At 43.5% G+C, this 22914-nt stretch overlaps 1 protein-coding gene across 9 annotated transcripts in view; it reads right to left on the reverse strand.

The window, feature by feature from the left end:
* The window catches only part of CLASP1 (cytoplasmic linker associated protein 1), a 267451-nt gene that overhangs the window by 230850 nt on the left and 13687 nt on the right, over positions 1-22914 (reverse strand). For 7 of the 9 annotated variants that reach the window (XM_073807810.1, XM_073807809.1, XM_073807803.1 and 4 more), the window contains 2 exons: positions 13932-13970; positions 2998-3477 (listed from right to left, as the gene is read on the reverse strand). In XM_073807810.1, the coding sequence (XP_073663911.1) occupies positions 2998-3192 (195 nt within the window). In that variant the 5' untranslated portion in view covers positions 3193-3477; positions 13932-13970. The remainder of the gene's footprint in view (positions 1-2997; positions 3478-13931; positions 13971-22914) is intronic. The other 2 variants (XM_073807807.1, XM_073807808.1) reach the window with 1 other exon arrangement.

Below are 22914 nucleotides of genomic sequence, written 5' to 3' on the forward strand. Positions count from 1 at the left end.
GGCTCACAGGCCTAGCCGCTCCGCCGCATGTGGGATCCTCCCGGACCGGGGCACGAACCCGTGTCCCCTGCATCGGCAGGCGGACTCTCAACCACTGCGCCACCAGGGAAGCCTGACCTACATTTTTTTATTACTTATTTATTTATTTACTTGGCCACGCTGCGTGGTGTGTGGGATCTCAGTTCTCCAACCAGGGATCAAACCCATGCCCCCTGCAGTGCAAGCATGGAGTCTTAACCACTGGATCACCAGGGAGGTCCCCAGAGAGCCCTACATTTAAATCCCAGTTCCATAATCACAAGTAGAAATTACCTTGCAATTCTCAGTAATTTCAGTGACCTCATGTATAAAATTAGGATACCACTATCTACCTTGCAGGGGTGTTATGAAGATTAAATGAGATACTGAATGCATACGGTAAATAAGCAAGAAATGATAGCTATTAAACTTTAATCAAAATCAGGTACAAATTTGTCTACCATGTTAAGAAATACTCAAAGGTAAAGTGATTCAAGCTTCAGCCAACTATTTTTTTTAAATAAGACCTTGTGCTTGCATTCATCTACATTCCCTGCTAAGGAAAAGGAATAACAATACCCAAGCACTACTGTTTTGGAAAGCCAAAAGTACTTCCCTTTTCCTCTCTTATCTTTTTAGTCCTGAATTTAAAAATAAAAAATTTCAAGAAGCCAAGCTTCAGAGAATTATTTAATACAAAGTGAATCCCTTCGAATAAAACTTAAAGTGTACTTCAGGCTCTGAAGGAGAAATCTTGCTCTACGATAAAGGAAAAACACAGGTATGGGTCCCTAAAAGGTACGTTTCCAGATTTCAGTAAAGCAACCAGGAACACTTGCCGAGAGTATGCCTAAGTTCCTGAGTTCACACAGGTAACCAGGATTCGTTGAGCACCTGCTATGTTCCGGGCTCTAGGCTCCAGGTGTGAACAAGGCCCATAGTCACCATACTTAGAGACCTTAGAGACCAGGGGGGTGCTCAGCACTGGGTCAGATCAGAACCACAAGACATGGCCTTGACTCCAAAGCCATCGGTATGAAGTCATACAAGATATTAGAGCTTGAGGGCCCTGAGAGAAGATGTAGTCAAACACCTGCCCTGCACAGACAGGTAAAGTGACTTGTCCATGACGGCACGCGAGTCAGCAGCAAACCCCTTCTTCCTGCTTTCCTTCCCACCGAGCTGTCTTTCTTAGAAAGTACTTCACAAAGGGTCAAGTCTTAACCTTTCACTCCTTTGTGACTCTGCAATTCCTATTACGAAAAAAAGACCCAGTCTTCAAACCTCTGGGCTCCTCCAGACAACGTTACTACTTTCTTCTTCTGTCTTCCCACCAAATTCTGTGCATCTCTATTACTGCACACTCAACACTGACTGGAGCCACTCCCGTATTTATTCATGCCCACTCCGCCCCCCCGCCCCCCAGACTACAAGCTCCTTGAAGACAGGAACCAAGTCTTAATACTGACTGATACTCCTATCCCTCACCTCCTCCTTCCTATCAGGAGTCCGATACCATCCGAGTACCCCGCCTCTTCCACAGGGCCACACGCTTCGCTCAGGGGAGGGTGGACCCCTTTGTAGGAACCGGAGGTTGAGCATGATGGCTGAAGGCCACCGTGGACACCTGTCCATTTCCAGCGATACTATGGTGGGCGCGCAAAGCCATTCTGGCCAATGCGATGTAAAAAAGTCTGCTGGGGAGCTTCAGAGAAGGTTTCCTCCCAAGTACCAAGTAAAAGACACAAGCAGACATTCTTCTTCCCTGGCCATTGCATTAACTATGCAGACTTAATGGAAATTACTCAATCTCCTTATGATAGATAACTTTAAGTCAACTAAGTCAGCATTCAGTTACTCTGAGCCAGAAGCATCCTGATTTGCACACAGAAAGGTTCGTGGAGCCGTGATTCAAACACAGACAAGGAGACTTCCCAGACCTCAAAAATGTAAGGGACTAGAGTCTCTATCACCCTCCCCTTTGTAACGCTCCCACCACCCAGCAGCCACCACTTGTTAATTTCAGCTAAATGAATAAAACAGATGAATGAAACAGGAAATTTAAGCTCGGCTTTCAAAGACTATTAGGGTAAATTTTATGTCGAGTTTTAAGTGAACTATTAGGGCCCGAGGTAACCAGTCTAAAGCCTGCTGACTCTTAGATAAGATCAAGGTTTAATGTAATTGGAAAACAGTCTATACTAGAGCAAACAAAGAAATCCTGTAAGCACCCTTTCCAAGTCCGAATCCATGTCAGAAGACTGGTTCAATGAAAAAATCACAAAAGGTTCTGTTTCTGGAAGCCCGACTGTCTATAATGTCTATAGCACCTATTAGCACATGTCCCACGCTGTCTTCCCCCTCAACCGGATCCAAAGGGGCCACCTTCTTAACAAACTAAAGGTGGGGAGGGCGAGGGGGGGAAACGACACCTCTGCAGCACTTTGAGCCCAGCCCAGTTTTCATTCATGGGACCCCGCCTGGCCCTTCCCACCCGCCAAGGGCACCTGAAGAGCCTTGATCTTTGGAACCTAAAGGATATCCTCCAGGCCTTTACACACAAGTCACCGGAGGGCCCTTGGCTGAGTACCTGGGCCAACTTCAAAACAGCTAAAATGCAGGTAAAATGCCCACATCCTACTGCCAATTCCACCCCCAGAGAAAATCGGTGAAGCCACTTGCTCTTCATGAAGGGCCAGTCACTGCTAGACGCGATAGTCACTTTAACTTCAAGGCTGCAAATGCTTGCAACCTCTCCCACATAAAAGCCTCTCTTTATCCGGTCACTTGGCCTTCTCTCAGTGCGCTAAAGGACAAGGGGTTTTCTGAGCTCCAACAAAAATCAAAGAAAACTCTACTTGCTCTTACTGGAAAGCAAGGGATCATGCTGACGGCTCACAAAGGGTTCTCCTAGGACCCATTCTGATCCCCCACGGCTGCCCGGCCACCTAGAAGAGCGTCTTCCAGCGCATGGCTTACCTTGTAATTGCTGGAGTTCACCCAAAAGGTAGCGAGTCCGTCCACGAGTTTGTCTAATGTGGTCTGGTCATGCTCAAGGTCGGCAGACTTCTGTTTGTCTGAGAAATAGTCTATCAGTTCTTGGCCAACCTGCAGTCGCTTCCCCACATCCTTCTGCAGCACCTGTGCCAGGCAGGCCTCCATGCGAGGCTCCATGGTGGAATTCCAATCCAGAGCCAGCCGAAGCTAGAGGGCAGTCGGGGTGACACCCTCCCAGCAAGCGTCCCCGGGAGGCGGCCTCTTTGTTTGCTGAAGGTTACTAAGAGCCTGTGTTTCAGAGATGCAATCTGGGGAATGGCAACAATGCACCATGTGTGTCTGAAGAGCAGCTGGTAGGATATTAAAAGTCCAATTTAAATAACTGGTAGGGGAGAAGGGAGTGAGTGGCAGAGTGATGTTCTCCTCCTGGGTCTGGAATACTTCATAATTCAGCAGTCCATTCTGAAAAGTTAGAGAAGAGAACGACAAATCAGCACAGGTAACAAAACTCTCCAATGCTCGGAAACGTTCAATCACAGACAAAGCAGCTCACGCTGCAGCATCGTTTATAAGCACAAGTGGAGCGAGAAGCATGAACGCTTGGCAACCATATCCGAATAACATAATTATTATTTTTATCAGGAAGAACACTGAAGCCCAAAGCAAAGAGCCAATGAGCTTGACAGTTGGTGGGTTGAGCTTTTTCACAATTTTCCAGTTTGTAAATGCACCAGTCAGGAGAGCAATCATCTGCTTCAGCTGGAAGATTTATTTGTAGCTTAAATTTTGCTTCCCACCAAAAACCTAACACCACTCTGTGTCTGAATCCTGTAGGTACTGTAGCTTACTGTTTCACTCTCAGTTTTCTAAAAATCCAAGTGCTGGAAGTGAGGCAGGCTCCACAGAAACACCACTGACCAAACTGGCCAGCCCGGTAACACTAACCAAAGCCGAAGGCAGCACCTGCACCAAACTTCTTGCTCAGCAGCTTCACAACAGGGTGAGCAGGTAGTGGTCCCTGCCTCTTCCTCCAAAGAGTGATGGAGGGAGAAAAGGAAATAGGCTCACATTCTGATCACATTCTATTGACACAGTGTTCTCCACTGACAATAGCACCAACTGGGCTGGGTGTTTTGTTACAAAATCAGGAGACCTCAAAATCGCGCTTGGGGTAGCGCAAAACACATGATATGGGGAAAGTACCAAAATAATTTTCATTAGACAAATTAAACAGGCCGACCATCTAATCTACAGCTGCTGGAACAACTGTACACATTTATATGTTACAATTTCTTCTCTCAATTCCTTCCATTCTAACCCAAGAAGATGCACAGAAAACCTGTCTTCAAGAGGCAGCATCCCCCCGACCCTGTACCAAATAGAAACGTTCTTCACGCCGACGGTAGACGCCGACTCTCAGGGGTTCAGCAGGTAGAGCTGACCTTATAAATCAAGTAACGTTAAAATTCGGTGCAGGGTGACTCTTCCAGTCTGAGCACAGGGAATCTCTCCCTTCCTGTCATCACCCCCACCCCATTCCTCCCCACAGCAAAAAAGCACAATGCTCTCTCTGAGTTCTAGAATGAGAAACAACCCAAGTCATTCAATGAGGAAAACCCTCCTGCAAAGTCCCTGGCACTTAATTACCCATCTTCTGCTTTACTTCCAATCAAGAAGACTCGCTGTCTCACGTGGCAATCCTTCCTTAAATGGAGGAAATACACGCTTTCCAGTCATTTCCACACTCTGAAACTAGTCCCTCCTTCCCAAGAAAGAACTTCAAATACAGAAAAGGACCTATTACCCTTCACTCCAACTTTTAGTCCAAACAAAATATCCCCAGTTCCCTAATGAGCTCCTATGTCGGACTAATGAAGGGTTCAGTGATACAGGAAAAGTGGAGAAACCAACAGAACCTTTTCTTTCTGGGCCCAATTTTAGCCCAAGAAGGAGCTCTAATAAGGTCAAGCTTGTGATAGATTAAAAAGGGCCACAGATGCTTTGCTACTCCCTCTTCCACCGAGGTGGGGTCTCATCCCCGCACAGTGACCCTGGGATTGGTCTGAGCCTTGCTTTGGCCAGTGGGAAATCAGAGACTGCAGGAGCGAGCAGAGGTCACGTGGAGCTTGCGTGACTGCTGTGCTGTCAGAAAGCTGGTCTAGACTCCTGAACACGAGAGGCCATTAGAGGAGAACCAACATGCTTCAAAAACACCCGGCAGCACCTGCCAGACACGTGAGTGAGTCCACGGAGGGACCATTCAGCCTCTCCTGTCATCCTCTGACTGCGGCTACACAAATACATCTAAGGAGACAAAAACCACCAGGTTAAACCACAAAAGGGTAAGAAATAGTTCATTGTTGTTTTAAGCCACGAGATTTGTGGTGCTTTGTTACACAACAGTAGATAACTGATACACTCCTTCTTCCGCTAAACATCTATCTTTCATTCTCAATGAAAAGAATCTCATATCCTTTATTCCTTCAAGGGGCCTAAAATCAACAGACACTAACCAGCAATGATGATGATGATACCGTTTTTGAGCAACCACATGAGGTGTCAGGCTCTATGCTAGATGATCTGTACAGACTATCTCTAATTCTCCAACCCACTCTATAAAGGAGATACTAACATCCCTATTTTACAGAGGAAGAAACTGAGGCAAAGGTAAGTAGTTTTCTAAGGTTGCATGGCCATAAGTTTCCCTTCCCCACCTTCAAACCCTTGTTACTACAAGTCTGGCCTAGTTTTGTTCTGACTCAGGGAAAGAAGGTCAGACTTCATGCTTAGCTGGGAAGCAACAGGCAAGAGAGTAAAGTCTCCACTCCCCAGGGAGGAAGGAGCCCTGCATTCAAGTCTCTTTCCTGTGATTTTTAAAACACATATTATATAAAAACGTCCTCTTCAGTTGGAATTCTGTAAGATTTCTAACAAATAAGTATATGCTTCTTGATGGTAATTATGCAGTAAAGCTTTAGCACACTCAAAAGTAGGTCACAAACTCCTTATGGAGGAAACCCACAGAATGAGATACTAGAAGCCCTCACGCATTAAGCAGACTGGTCCTCTCTGTTCTCTCTTTTTCTCCTTAATTTAAAAAAAGAAGTAACGGATGATCCCCTCCTGCACAAAAGTACAAGACCTCCCTCCCACGCCTGTCCCCCAGCCACTGCGTTTCCCCACCTAAAAGTGAAGACTGTCGCTAGCTTCCTGTACCTCCTTGCACAGATATTTTTAGCTACCCAAGCAAATAAGTATATGTGTACCCCCAGGGAGAGTTTCCTAAGCATTTACAATTACATCACAAGAAGCAGCCCAACTCTGCTGCAGGCCAACAGGAAAAAGTTAAAAAATACCAGGTTCAGCAAGAATGAAGAAACACACAGCAGGACAGCCTGATGTAATGTACACATGTGAGACAGCCTCCAGTCTTGACTCTGCCCTTCCTGAGTGGCAATGGGAAGAATACTGGCTCCACATTCATTAAGTAAGATTAAGGGTGGGAAGGGCTTGCACAGGGCATTTTTGTTTGTTTTTTGTTTTGCGGTACGCGGGCCTCTCACTGCTGTGGCCTCTCCCATTGCAGAGCCCAGGTTGCGGGCCTCTCACTGCTGTGGCCTCTCCCATTGCAGAGCCCAGGTTCCGGACGTGCAGGCTCAGCGGCCATGGCTCACGGGCCCAGCCGCTCCATGGCACGTGGGATCTTCCCAGACCGGGGCACGAACCCGTGTCCCCTGCATCGGCAGGCGGACTCTCAACCACGGCGCCACCAGGGAAGCCCTGCACAGGGCATTTTTAAAAAATAGCTCCAGGACTTCCCTGGAGGTCCAGTGGTTAAGACTCTGCACTTCCCAGGCAGGGGGCCCGGGTTGGATCCCTGGTCGGGGAAATAAGATGCCACATGCCACGTGGTGTGGCCAAAAATAAAATAAAATAAAAAGTACTTTACATTAAAATAAATAAATAATAAAAAATAGATCCTCTCTCGATCCCTTACTTACGGTCCCTACTCTGTGGCACTTGGGCCACAACCATAGACGAGTGCCGAGGACAGGGGCAGAGAACAGAACCAGCTGTGAGCTCTGATCTTCTGCGTCTACTACAGGCTTCTCCATAAGAGAAGTTCAAGGTAGGACCATTTTCACTCGTGACCGAAAACAGCAATGAGTTAATATTTCTCCTAAGTGTCTAGACTGGCTGGGCTCAGCTGGCAGGTCCTTCTGCTAATCTTGCCTGGGATCACTCAGGCAGCTGCTGTCATCTGCCAGCCTGACTACAGCTGAAGAGTCTACAGTGGCATCACCCACATGTCTGAGGCACTGATGCTGGCTGTTGGCTGGACCTCTTGCCACACGTGACCTCTAACCACTCAGTAATATAGTCTGCAGTTCATTATACGTGGTTGGAACATTCCAAGATGGCGAAGGGAAGTGGCCAGGCCTCTCAAGGCCCAGGACACAGAACGTGCAAATCACTTCTGCAACATTCTATGGGTCAAAGCAAGTCACAAGGTCAGCCCAGAACAAAAATGTGAGCAAATGGATTCTACCAGTTAAAAGGAGCCACAAAATATTGTAGCCATGTGCTTCAACCTAACATATATGTAGTCATGTATGTAGTGGGTATCTGTAGAATGACTACATGGATGGGGTAAATACATTTGTCTTCTCTGTCTGCCCATTATCTTGATTACTTTTATTTAACCATCAATTTATCATATATCACATCTCATTACAGAAGATACAAAAGAAATGACTATAATCTATGACTTGACTTGAAAACGCTTCCAACTTACTTGGAGAGAACAAGAGATACGTACTCACAAAAAGCTTGTCAATGTGAGAATTCAGCACAAACACAGGGACTTCCCTGGTGGTCCAGTGGGTTAGACTCCACGCTCCCAAAGCAGGGTGCCGAGGTTCCATCCCTGGTCGGGGAACTAGATCCCACATGCCACAACTAAAAGGTCCCGTGTGCCGCAACGAAGATCTTGCATGCCACAACTAAGATCCAGTGCAGCCAAATACACAAATAAATAGTAAAAAAAAAAAAAACCCCACAAACACAGGATGCACAGTTAGCAGACTTCACAGATAGAATGCCACACCTGCCAAATAAGGGCTATGAATAAGTACTGTGGTTGTTTAGAGAAGGGATGGATCAAGAAGGCCTGGAATGACCAAGTCAAAACCAGTCAGACAAGGCTCAGTCTAAGCTTTGTCTCGAAACATGGACAGGATGTCCTACATCAGTTATGGCACTTAATAGGGGGAAAAAGCCTAAGCAAGTGAGGGATGTGGAAACTTGTGAACGGTTGAGGGAAGAAGTGTGGCAACAGATACCAGTGAGATACCTCTGAGATGGGCAAGCATTATTACTCCCACTTTTTTTTTTTTTTTTTGGCCGTGCAGCTTGCGGGATCTTAGTTCCCCGACCAGGGATTGAACCCAGGCCACGGCAGTGAATGTGCTGAGTCCTAACCACTGGACCGCCAGGGCATTCCCATTACTCCCACTTTGAAGATAAAGAAATGAAGCTTAGAAAGGTTAGGCTAAAAAAATTTAAAAAAAAAACAGGGGCTTCCCTGGTGGCGCAGTGGTTGAGAGTCCGCCTGCTGATGCAGGGGACACGGGTTCGTGCCCCGGTCCGGGAAGATCCCACATGCCCGTGAGCCATGGCTGCTGAGCCTGCGCGTCTGGAGCCTGTGCTCCGCAACGGGAGAGGCCACAACAGTGAGAGGCCCGCGTTCCGCAAAAAAAAAAAAAATCAACAACAACCCTGCCCAAGATTTTAAAGCTAATAACTGTCGGGTGGTAACTGAAAATCAGATCTGCCTGGCCCCAAAGTTAGTATTATTTTTGTTATACTACAATACTATATACCACTGCCTCACTGAAAGTTCAAAGTATGGGTACTTAATAACTCAAACATGAAAATGTTAAAGTTATATGGGGCATGAGAAGTAGAGGATTAAGAAACAAGAAATCAAATTACAAAGCACTCAGGAAGCTTCAATAAAATAATATTCCATATCACAGCATCAAGTAGTACAATTTAAATTACCAGCACCAGTGAATCAATAAGCACATCAAAAATTTCCCTGGAAAATATGTAGAAAGCAGGCATCATAATGACAGGCCAACCCCGAAAACTAGAAACGAGCGGAACCAATCCACAGTAGGCAAAAGCAGCTGTTTCTATCAATAAGACAATTTTTCTGCCTTATCCTCATTTGTATGATTACGATATGGTGTGAACCTTTAAAGACGCCCGGCCGTGCCCCGCCAGCAGTGATTCTCTCTCCTCCTTGGACATCCCACAGCCCACTCACTGGTAGCCACACAGTCACTCAGTGAACAGACCCTGGGCCAGCGGTGTGACAAGTGCCCCAGGCTAACTCCTGGAAAGCACAAAAGGTAAGACATGGTCAAGGCCCTCAAGGAGGTCATCGCCTGGAAGAAGGACGAGACAGAAAAGCAGGCGGTGGTGGCGGTACAGGAACGGGCCCTAAGCCGGGGACCTGGACATGGTGCTACAGTGGCAGAGAAAGGAGAAGCGGCTGCCTGAGGGAATTCAGCGGGGCACTTCAGGATGGGCCCCTGCCAAGCACACCACGCAGATGCAGCACCCGCCCCCCCCCTCCGGCTTTCACGCGTCACTCCCCCAGTCACTCCTCACCCACTGCGGATGCGGCCTCCAGCCTCCCTGCCTCCTTCCCCAGCTCCTCTCATCTCCTGTAGCGGCTTCACCACCCCTCGGCTGACAACATCCGCTCCTTTCAGCCTTCTGTTCTAGGCCCCAGCAAGCCCTCCTGGCCTGGTCCTCAGTTCCCTGCCATGCCATCCTCCTTTCCCACAACTGCCCGTCCCTCCAGCTCTTTTGTTCAAGTGCATTGCCTCAACCTCGTCGATTCCATGAACTCCTTCCCAGTCTCACCTTCCTTTGAGTCTGCATTAAATTCCACAGAGGTGTCAACAGCATGGAGCTACCCTCCACTCTCTCTCCCTCGGGAGTCATTGCCTAGTAATCCCGAACCCTGGGTGGACCAGACACACTGAAGCGGCTGCCTTCTCGGGCCTGCAGGGGTGACCGTGCGGAAGAGAAGACACACATACCCAACCAGGCTGGTTTTAAACTGATCTCAAACTTCAGAAAGCCCTTCGCCACCAGCAGCCTTCCAGCTCACGTTCTCTGGCAACTCTGCTTGCCTTTCTCTCCCAAAGAGCTTTCCCGGCTTCTCCGCAGACGCCCGTCTACCCGACCCTGCTGCTCCCTCCTGACCGGCTCACCTGCTGCTCGCTCAGTAAAGCAGGCAGGATGAGACACCTGGGACGGTCACCAGCGACCCGGGGCAGCCCCCTCCACCTGTTCAGCTGCCTGCTCTCCAGCATCTACCTGCAAGCTCCCCTCTGTTGGCTGACTCCCGGCAGCTGAGACACTTCCTCAAGGGCCCTGGAGCTCACAGGCCTTCCATCAGTGACACCAGGGACGGCTGAGCCCCTGTAAGCAGCTGTCTACACCCGCGAGCTGCACGGAGGCACTCCCTGTTCACCCTGCGGCCCTCCCCTCGGGCCCCCTGCCACCCATCCACTGCAGCCACCCTGGTCAGGAGCACGAGTGACGGCCCTGCTGGCAGACCTACTTCACTAACCCCGCCTCTCGGAGGCATCCCAAAACTGACCCCTCCTTCCTTCCCCAAAATTTCCCACAAACGAGCATGCCTTCCTGCTACTTCTCTGGCTGCACCTCCTCAAGTCTCTTTAACCATCTCTGCTCCTCTCCCAAAGCTCACCCAAAAATAATAAGCATGCATTTCCATGAATTTTTTAAATGCCTATAAAACCGATGCCTCCCAAATTTGAATGTCCGAGCCAAATATCTCTGAACACCAGTCACAGGCACGGGCCTCTTTTCGGTGCCAAACTCTTTACCACTTCGGGGCCTTATCTCTTGCTGTTCCTAATGCCTGAAACATTCTCCTTATGCCTGGGCTGGCCTGGCTGTCACTTCAGCTTCAAAGTCACCTCCTCAGCAAGCCCTTTAAAGACCACTCTAGGGGGTCGGTCCCTTGTCACTGCATCCTGTTCTCGTCAAAGCATTTATGCCAAGTTGTAATTTATCGCATGTTTGTTTACCTATTTGCTGTCTGACTTTCCCACAGGACTGTCAGTCTTATGAAAGAGAGGACCTTGCTTATCTTGTTCACCTAATGCCTACAACCATGCCTTGTACAAACATGGCACTCGAGAAATAGCTTTTGAATGAATGAAGTTTGCTTGAGTTGAAAATCAGAAGAAAACAGTCATTGGCAGTCATTAGTAGAGTTCAATTTCTTCTTGGGGAGTGGGAGGAATGCGGGGATAGGAAAAATGCAAAAAAGCATTTCAGATAAAAGGAATGTGCAAATACATATGGACAAAACACAAAAAAGAACAGACTATGGCCTGTTCAAGGGAAAACAAGCCATTTGGAAAGGCCAGAGCACTGGTTCCCAACCTGCAAACACTATTGACCCCTGCCCCTGAGGTGAGAGGGTGGAGTGATTAAAGACTGTCTGAGAGGGACTTCCCTGGTGGCGCAGTGGTTAAGAATCTGCCTGCCAGTGCAGGGGACACGGGTTTGAGCCCTGGTCCAGGAAGATCCTGCATGCCGCGGAGCAACTAAGCCCACGCACCACAACTACTCAGCCTGTGCTCTAGAGCCTGCAAGCCACAACTACTGAGCTTGCGAGCTACAACTACTGAGCCCGTGTGCCACAACTACTGAAGCGCATGCACCTAGAGCCTGTGCTCCCCAACAAGAGAAGCCACCGCAATGAGAAGCCCGCGTGCCACAACGAAGAGTAGCCCCCGCCTGCTGCAACTAGAGAAATTCCACGCACAGCAACGAAGACCCAACACAGCCAAAAGTTAATTAATTATTTATTTAAAAAGTCTGTCTGAGAATTAGTGCAGACACAAGTCATGCATTACCCATGACCTAAGTATTCCTAGCCATATTTTCATACTTATGCAATGCAGCTATGAATCTTTAAATGCAAAAATAATGTAAAAAGTATTTCTAAATTCTTATTTTGAGTTTGAAAATTTTTCTCAATTAACAGATACCAGAAATTCCACTTACATAGAGCCCTGTGATGCTGAACACTAAAAAGAGTTCTTGGGACTTCCCTGGTGGTCCAGTGGTTAAGAATCCGCCTTCCAATGCAGGGGATGCGGGTTCGATCCCTGGTCAGGGAACTAAGATCCCACATGCTGCGGGGCAACTAAGCCTGTGCGCTCTACAGCCCATGCGCCACAACCAGAGAGCCTGCGGGCCATAACCACTGAGCCCGTGCATTCTAGAGCCTGCATGTCACAGCTAGAAAGAAGCCTGTGCACCGCAACAAAAGATCCTGCACGCCACAATGAAGATCCCTCGTGCCACAACTAAGACCTAACACAGACAAATAAACAAATAAATAATTTTTTTTTTAAAAAAGAGTTCTTATTCTCAGAAAGTCTGGCTCAGACCAGAAAGATTGAGCACAGACAAGGCCCAGCAGTCAACTTCCAGCACCAAAGGCCAACAGTGCTGTGGTCTCCAGGGAGCTCTGTACATGTCATCTTTGAAATGCAGAATCACGAGACTTCGGGTGGGCATACAATTATTTACCTTGGAGAGAGCATTAAAATCTGCAGTTCCTCAAGTTATCATAAGAATATTCTGCAATAGGGGGAAAAAGATCAGTTGAACTCCCTCTTCTCTCTATCATTCGCCTCAGTGTGAATAATAATTAACTACAGTGAAGTCATGACAAAAAAAACAACCATAATGTATGATGTAAATGCCCAAAAGTGAGTAACAGAAGAAAGTTCACTATATTAGAAGTTCAGGTCATATGAACAGAAATAAATCATTAACGTTGGTTAATTTCTGGTACTAAGATTACATATTTTTCTTTGTACTTTTCTGTATTTTCTAAATTTTTTCTATGATGAATATAGAAAATATGTTACTTTTATAATTACAAAAAGAAAAGCATTATTCAAAAACCAGGCATTACCATTTCATAATGGAGGAAAATCTCCCTTTCAGTATTATGGAATATAATGTATAACTATCAGTGAAGTGTAAAATAAGAAGACAGACTTAAATTCCCAAAAAGATGGAATTGGTGGATTAGTTACTTCCACAAATTATGTGGTAGAAAACTACACAATGGAAAACACAAATAAGTACCAAAAAAAAAATACAGCTCCATATTACTGTATACATACTATAAAAAAATAATAGGAGAAAATAAATACACTGCACAAGTGCCAGATAAGTTATTCATTCATAATGGTTACTACTTGCCTTCACTAGTATTTTAATGAAGTAATTTCTTAAAAATCTTTCAGATATTTTAAATATTTTTTTCTTTGTGAACTATAAAAGTAGAACATAGTTTTAATTTTATTTTTGCTTCTCCTATGGCAGGTTTATAATAAGAAGAATTGCTTCTATTTTTATTCTACTCCTCAAAGATGAAACAACACGGACATACACTGAAAACTGCTGATGCATATTGATAGGTACATGAGAATTTGTTACACCATTCTCTTCACTTCTCTATGTGTTTAAAATTGTCTGGAACTTTTAAAAATCCAAAACACTTTTTAACTTCTTCAAAAGAATTGTAAAGCTTAAGTCTAGGTGGGGAAAAAAATACATAAAATACCTGCAAGAAAATTAGTAATTAACTAAACAAATAAGGATGTGAAACTGCATTAAATTGCATATACATAGTTACACATATAGCATATACAATGTATGACATTTATATACATATAGTATGATATAGCCCACATGTGAAAAAAATTACAGAAAAGAACAAAAATAGAGTATGTAAAAGATTAATAGGTAGCTTCTGAGTAACAGGTTTGAGAGCTTACCTCCTACTTCTTAATAATTTCCTCTACTCTTCATATTTTCTAAGAAGAAAAGAGACATTTTTAAAAGTCTTAAAAGAGAAGAGCAGTTACTTAATAACATTCATCTTATTCATTCAAGAACTGTGAAACCGGGGGCTTCCCTGGTGGCGCAGTGGTTGAGAATCTGCCTGCTAATGCAGGTGACACGGGTTCGAGCCCTGGTCTGGGAGGATACCACATGCTGTGGTGCAACTGGCCCCGTGAGCCGCAACTACTAAGCCTGCGCGTCTGGAGCCTGTGCTCCGCAACAAGAGAGGCCACGATAGTGAGAGGCACGCGCACCGCGATGAAGAGTGGCCCCCTCTCGCCGCAATTAGAGAAAGCCCTCGCACAGAAACGAAGACCCAACACAGCCAAAAATAAATAAATAAAATTTTATATATATATATATATATATAAAAGAACTGTGAAACCAAAACTAACTGACAACAAGGACACCTCCCTATTGACTGCTGACTTTTCTTCTCCTAATGATATACACAAGATGGATGTCAACGTCGGCATACCAAGCTGTTACATTTCCAAGGCAGTTACCCCAGACAGGAAAGAATAGTAATAATATAGATTATAGATTCCCAAGGAATGGTCTTACGTAAAAACAGGAGACCTCAGCAGGGAGCCAGCTTATTGGAGAAACAAGGCTCATCACAAACACTAACCAATAGGCTGGCTCCTCTAGAAAGAGGGGACCTAAATTTCCACTCAGGCTAGCAACATTTACTTCTGTTGTATTTTTCAGAGAGCTTCATTTACAGTTTCATAGCTGTGACCAGCTTTTCTTTCCGTTTGTTTACTATACCAATGGAAAACAGATCCTTAAACTTGAATGCCTCCTTAGTGATTTTTAGTAAATATAGCACATATCAATAAATTCTCCCTTTTAAAGTGTACGTACTGCCCCTAGGTTCAGATGCAGACGTAGAGAGACTTGAGGACACGGGGAGGGGGAAGGGGAAGCTGGGACAAAGTGATAGAGTGGCATGGACATATATACACTACCAAATGTAAAATAGCTAGTGGGAAGCAGCCGCATAGCACAGGGAGATCAGCTCGGTGCTTTGTGACCACCTAGAGGGGTGGGATAGGGAGGGTGGGAGAGAGACGCAAGAGCAAGGGGATATGGGGACATATGTATACGTATAGCTGATTCACTTTGTTATAAAGCAGAAACTAACACACCATTGTAAAGCAATTATACTCCAATAAAGATGTTAAAAAATAATAAAGTGTATATAATTCAGCGATTTTAAATATGTTCACAAAGTTGTGCACCCATCAGCACTACTTAATTCCAGAACATTTTTATCACCCCAGAATGAAGCCCCTATCATCCTTTAGCAGTCACTCTCCAACCCCCTCTCCCAAACCCATGAAAACCAATAATCTACTTTCTGATGGAATGGATCTGCCTACTCTGGACACTTCATATAAATGGTGTCATAAAATATGTGTCTTTCATATCTGGCTTCTTTCACTTAGCATACTATCTTCAAGGTTTATCCATCTCATAGCATGGATCAGTATTTCATTCCTTTTTATGGCTGAATAATATTCCATTGAATAGCTGTACCACAGTTTGTTCACACAGTTATCCGCTGATGGATATTTGGAATGTTTCTACTTTTTGGCTAGTATGAATAATGCTATAAACATTCCTGAACAAGTTTTGTGTGGGCAGGTTTCCAATTTTCTTTGATATACAAATAGGAGTGTTAACTAGAATACAGGATATAACTCTATGTTTAGGGTTTTGAAGAACTGCCAAACTGCTTTGCAAAGTGGCTACACCATTTTATATCCCCACAGCAGTATATGAGGGTTCCAATTTCTTTACATCTTCAGCAATACTTATGGTCCATCTTTTTTATCAGAGCCATCCTAGAGGGTATGCAGCGGCATCTCACTGTGGCTTTGATGGGCATTTCCCTAACGACTCTGGGTGTTGGGCTTCTTTTCATGGACTTGTTGGCCAATTTGGACATCTTCTTTGGAGAAATGTCTAATCAAATTCTTTGCGGGACTTCCCTGGCAGACCAGTGGTTAAGACTCTGCGCTTCCAACGCAGGGGGTGCAGGTTCAATCCCTGTTCGGGGAACTAAGATCCCACATGCCACGTGGCGCGGCCAAAAAACAAAAAACACAAAAAAACCAAATTCTTTGCTTATGTTTTTAATTGGGTTGTCTTTATTGTTGATTGCATGAGTTTTTATATACTCTGGATAAAAGTTCTTTACCAGATAAATGATTTGCAAATATCTTCTCTCATTCTGTGGGGTGTGCTTTCATTTTCTTGATGGTGTCATTTGAAACATATAGTTCTAAATTTTAATAAAGTCCAATTTGCCTATTTTTTTGTTGTTGTTGCTTGTGTTTTAGATGTCATACCTAAGGAACCACTGCCCATTTTACCACAATAAAAAAGAAAGAAAAGAAACTACTGCCTAATCTAAGGTCATGAAGATCTGCATCTACGTTTTCTTCTAAGAGTTTTACTGTTTCAGATCTTACATTTTGGTCTATGATTGAGTTCATTTATATATATGAGTGAGGAAAGGGTCCAAATTCATTCTTTTGCATGTGGATATCAACTTGTCCCAGCACCATTTGTTGAAAAGACTATTCCTCACTGAATTGTCTTTGCACTCTTGTCGAAAATCAATTGACTACAAATGTAAGGATTTATTTCTGGACTTACATTCTATTCCACTGATCTGTATGTCTACCCTACCCTTTGTGCCAGTACCAGACTGTCATGATTACTGTAGCTTTGTAGTAAGTTATTAAAGTCCTCCAACTTTGTTCTTCGTTTTCAAGATTGTTTTGACTGTTCAGGGTCCCTTGTATTTCCATATGAATATGAAGATCAGCCTGTCAACTTCTGCAGAACAGACAGCTGGGATTTTAATGGGGAGTATGTTGAATCAACTTGGGGAATAGTGCCACCTTAACAATACTAATACTAGGTCATTCGATCCAAGTACATAGGATGTCTTTCTATTTATTTAGATCTTTAATTTCTTTCAGTGATGTTGTATAGTTTCAGAATGTAAGTTTTACACTTCTTCGTTAACTTTATTCTAAGTTTTCTATTCTTATTGATGCTTTTATGAATGGAATTGTTTTCTTAGTTTCAATTTTGGATTATTCATTGCCAGTGTATAGGAATACAACTGATTTTTTATATTGATTTTGTATCCTAAAACCTAGTTGAACTTATTAGCTCTAATTTTTTTAATTTATTTATTTATTTATTTTGGGGTGTGTTGGGTCTTCGTTTCTGTGTGAGGGCTTTCTCTAGTTGCGGCGAGCAGGGGCCACTCTTCATCACGGTGCGCGGGCCTCTCACCGTCGCGGCCTCTCTTGCTGCAGAGCACAGGCTCCATACGCGCAGGCTCAGTAGTTGTGGCTCACGGGCCTCATTGCTCCGCGGCATGTGGGATCTCCCCAGACCAGGGCTCGAACCCGTGTCCCCTGCATTGGCAGGCAGATTCTCAACCACTGCGCCACCAGGGAAGTCCCCTTGTGAGATGTTTCTTGATTGTTAATTAAATCTCTTTACTTGCTATTGGACTATTCAGATGTTTTATTTTTTCTTGAGTCAATCTCAGTAATGTCATTCTAGGAATGCATACACTTTATCTAGGTTGTCTAATTTGTTGGCATATAATTGTTCCTAGTATTCTCTCATATTCCTTTTTATTTCTGTAAGGTCAGTAGTAATGTCCTCTCTTTCATACCCTGATTTTATTAATTTGAGTCTTGTCCTTGTTTTTCTTGGTCAGACTAGCTTGACTAGCTTAAGGTTTGTCAATTTTGTTGATCTTTTCAATTTTTAATCTGTTGATTTTTGCTTTCTTCTCTATTTCATTTATTTCTAATTTAGTATTTATTTTTTCTTCCTTCTGCTTGCTTTTGGCTTAGTTTGCTCTCTTACCAGTTTCTTAAGATGGAAGTTTAGATTTACTGATTTAAGATCTTTCTTTTTTCATATAAGAATTTATAGCTATAAATTTCCCTCTGAGCACTGCTTTTACTGCATCCCCAAGGTTATGGTATGTTGTTTAATTTTGTGCATGGAGCATAATAGGTGCTAAATATTTATTGTTGAACAATGAATGAATGCCAGGGTTCTTCTTTTAATTGTGGAAAAACATACATAAAATTTACTATTTTAACCACTTTTAAGTGTACAGCTCAGTGGCATTAAATACATTCACATTACTGTGCAACCATTACCACCATGTTATGTTGTGTTTCTGTTTTCAGTCATCTCAGACTATTTTCTAATTTTCCTTGTGATTTCCTCTTTTACCCCGTTAGGGACTTAGGAGTGTGTTGGTTAATTTCCACATATTTGTGAATTTCCCAATTTCCCTCTGTTACTGATATCTAATTTCATTCCATTGTGGTCAGAGCACATTTGAATCATTTCCATCCTTTTAAATTTATTGAGTCTTGTTTTATGGCATAACATATAATCTATCCTAGAGAATGTTTCACATGCCCTTGAGAACAATGTGTATTCACTGTTATTGGCTGTGCTGTTCTATAGATATCTGTCCCTTAATGATTTAAAAGAGTCTATCTGCAACTAGATCACATTTAAGAAAAAAATTGCCAGTTATGGACATCTTAAATTTTTCATATTATCCCCCACTTTTATACTGACTACTTATTCCATATATATATTTATACATGTATATAAATAAAAATCAGGTCTCCCCTTTAAAAATAAAAATCTCAGTTTCTAGCACCATATTAAGGGCTGGTTTCTAAGAGTGAAATCTACTAAAAAGGTAAGCAGAAAAGAGCATATATACCCACACGAAAGATTTTCTAACAGGTTTCTGACACATAAAATCTCCAGACTTAGGTAAATAACAAGAGAGCAGAGCATTTGATATGTCATTTGATAGCATGACAGCTGACATGGCTATCCCAAATTTCCCAAGGGAGCTGGGTTACACCCAGTGGAAAAAAAGAAAACCTTATTAAGTACGGGTTATTCAATGTGAAGACAGAAGGTGTAAGAAGCTTGGGATATAAAAGCACAGAGTTTTTCTCTTTTACTGAATAAAGAAGTCAAGCTAAGAAGTACTGCAGCAGTGGTTTAAAATTTGGGTTTCATTTCAGCAATTTAAAATAAGCATAGGTACTTCACATTTGAAATAGCGCTTTCCAATGCACTAAGTGATTATAAAAATGCCACCTTCTTTATTCCCCAACAAAACCTCTGTAAGATCGTTATTTGTCATGCCTATTTCACAGATTCAGAAGCAAAGTAACTTCCAGCGTCCCACAACAAGTATGAAACAGAATCAATATTTGAACCTGGGCTTCTAATTCCAAATCCAGGGCTATTTCCACCAAGTCACAGCTGCTGCTTCTCACCAAGAATACACACAAGTCTCAGTACTTTAGACCTGAGTATATATAACTTAGGAAAAAGACCTACACAGGAAGGATATATCCACCACGCTTAATGTTCCCAAAATAAGAGCAGAAGAGCCTGAACAGAGAGAAGCAACCTGTCCTGGCACAGCACACATACTAAGCAGGGGTTCCAGAAACAAGGAACAAAGGAAGAGGAAGAACCACATGCACCCCAGAAGTAAACCTAGGAGAGCAATCAGCAATCGTTAGCTCAGAGAGCTCAGTATTTCCCACAGATGCCAAAGGGCTGATCAAAAATAGGAAAGAGAGAGAAGAAAAAGGGTAACATATAACCACTGGAGGAAACTAGGTGAATGGTGAAGAGAAACTCTCTGTACTATTTTTGCCTCTTCTTGTGAATCTATAATTATGCCAAAATGAAAAGAGGAAAAAAGTGAAAAGATGTACATGATGTGGATAGGCTCCTGGTCCTAGTTTCCTAAAGTTCCTTAAATTCCTAATGTGCCAGCCAATCTGTCAATGAATTCCAGGTCCACTGGGGAGGGAAACACAAGTGAAGGATCTATTCCAACAGTACATCAAGGTACTTTCCTGGAAGATTAGCTACTTTTCTGATGACTCCTTAGTAGACAGAGAAAAAGGAAAGACTACAACGATGAAATAAACATAAGGTCACCCCTGGGTAAAGCTCTGTCTTAGGCATGCACTGCCATGAAAACACATGCTCTGCTACTGTCTCTCACGCCCAAATCGTTTCCCTTGCTTCTATTCCTTGCTCCAGAAAGATTCAGACTGAAGACGCAGAATCTGATGGACTGGAAACACTGAAAGCACAACTTCACATACGGCTTCCTACCCACCCACCATTCAACCAGATTTCAAGCATATAGACTTTAAATCTGTACTCTACTAAGCTTACACGTAACAGCTAGGGAAATTTTGCTATATTTCTCAGATCAACTATAACAGAACACTGCTATTACTACAATAACCTTTTTACATTCATATTTTATGGATTCAGGAAAAAAAATCCAAAAGAAAAGCACAAAAAGAGATCTGTGCCTTGCCTACATTAGTATGTACTGAACTGTACATACAGATGCTCGATTTCCAAACTGAGTTGTGACTACCTCAATATTTTTCCAACACTGACTTATTCCTACTCATCACTAACATGTTTTCTTTAAAATGCCTAAAAACCTAACTCTAGTCCTACATTTAGACAAAAAAAATCACTTAAGAATGTAATTGAGGACTTCCCTGGTGGCGCAGTGGTTAAGGATCCACCTGCCAATGCAGGGGCACAGGTTCGAGCCCTGGTCTAGGAAGATCCCACATGCCACGGAGCAACTAAGCCCGTGTGCCACAACTACTGAGCCTGCACTCTAAAGCCCGCGAGCCACAACTACTGAGCCCACGTGCCACAACTACTGAAGCCCACGCACCTAGAGCCTGTGCTCCGCAACAAGAGGAGTCACCACAATGAGAAGCCCATGCACTGCAACGAAGAGCAGCCCCCGCTCGCCGCAACTAGAGAAAGCCCATGTGCAGCAACAAAGACCCAATGCAGCCAAAAATTAATTAATTTTTAAAAAAGAATGTAATTGAATATAATCAAATACACATTTTAATACACTGCTGATGAGAATAAAATTCATAACTATCTAGGGCAATTTGGAAACCTCTATCAATAACCTTTAAATATGTCTTGATCCAACAGGTACAAATCTAAGAATTCATCTAAGGAAATAATTTGTTAAGTATTCTAAAATGTATATATCAAGTTGTTCACTGCAGCTGTTCGTGAAAAAGACTTTTAAATGAAAATAAATGTTCAAGAACAGGAAATTCGGAAAGAAATTACAGTACATCCAAACAGTAGCATACCATTCAATCATTGAAAACCAAAGTAAAAATGTGTTCTTATTGCCCTGGAAAAATACCTACAATCAGTTTAGTGAAAAAAGCAAACTAGAAAACTCCATGTTTCTGATGTCCTTTTTGTTAAAATAAAAAGTAGTCACTTATATTCTTGATACATAGAAAAAGTATGGAAAGAAACATACCAAAGCATTAACACTCTATTTTCTACAATGAAAATGTACTATTTATATAATTTTTACAAATACATGTTAAACCCAGAAATAAACCCACACACCTATAGTTAATTAATCTTCGACAAAAGAGGTAAGAATGTACAATGGAGAAAAGACAGTCTCTTCAGCAAGTGGTGCTGGGAAAGCTGGAGAGCCGCATGTAAATCAATGAACTTTGAACACTCCCTCACACCATACATACAAACTAAAAACGGATTAGAGACTTAAATATAAGACATGACATCATAAAGCTCCTAGAAGAGAACATGGCAAAACGTTTTCTGACATAAATCGTAGCAATGTTTTCATAGGTCAGGCTTCCAAGACAACAGAAGTAAAAACAAAAATAAACAAATGGGACCTAATCAAACTTACAAGCTTTTGCACAGCAAAGGAAACCATAAACAAAATGAAAAGACAACCTACAGAATGCGAGGAAATATCTGCAAACAATACGACCGAAAGGGGTTAATATCCAAAATATACAAACAGCTCTTACAATAATAAAAAAACAAACAACCCAATCAAAAAACAGCCAGGGGCTTCCCTGGTGGCGCAGTGGTTGAAGGTCCGCCTAACGATGCAGGGGACGCGGGTTCGTGCCCCGGTCCGGGAAGATCCCACATGCCGCAGAGCGGCTGGGCCCGTGAGCCATGGCCGCTGAGCCTGCGCGTCCGGAGCCTGTGCTCCATAGCGGGAGAGGCCACGACAGTGAGAGGCCCGTGTACGGCAAAAAAAAAAAAAAAAAAAAATCTGCCAGAAGACCTAAAGAGACATTTCTCCAGAGAAGACATAATGATGGCCAATAGGCACATGAAAAGATGCTCAATATCGCTAATTATTAGAGAAATGCAAATCAAAACTACAACGAGATATCACCTCACACCGGTCAGAATGACCATCACCAAAAAGTCTACAAATAATAAATGCTGGAGAGGGTGTGGAGAAAACGGAACCCTCTTACAGTGCTGCTGGAAACGTAAACTGGTGCAGCCACTGTGGAAAACAGTATGGACGTTCCCTTAAAAACTAAAAATAGGGGCTTCCCTGGTGGCGCATTGGTTGAGAGTCCGCCTGCCGATGCAGGGGACACGGGTTCGTGGCCCGGTCCGGGGGGATCCCACATGCCGCGGAGCGGCTGGGCCCGTGCGCCATGGCTGCTGAGCCTGCGCGTCCAGAGCCTGTGCTCCGCGACGGGAGAGACCACAACAGTGAGAGGCCCGCGTACCGCAAAAAAAAAAAAAAAAAAACTAAAAATAGAGTTAACCATATGATCCAGCAATCCCACTCCTGGGCATATATTCAGAAAAGACAAAAACTCTAATTTGAAAAGACACATGCACCCCAATGTTCACAGCAGCACTGTTTACAATAGCCAAGGCGCGGAAGCAACCTAAATGTCCATCGACAGATGAATGGATAAAGAAGATGTGGTACATATATACAATGAAATA

The sequence above is a fragment of the Tursiops truncatus genome, chromosome 7 (assembly GCF_011762595.2).
Source record: "Tursiops truncatus isolate mTurTru1 chromosome 7, mTurTru1.mat.Y, whole genome shotgun sequence".
Taxonomy (NCBI): domain Eukaryota; kingdom Metazoa; phylum Chordata; class Mammalia; order Artiodactyla; family Delphinidae; genus Tursiops; species Tursiops truncatus.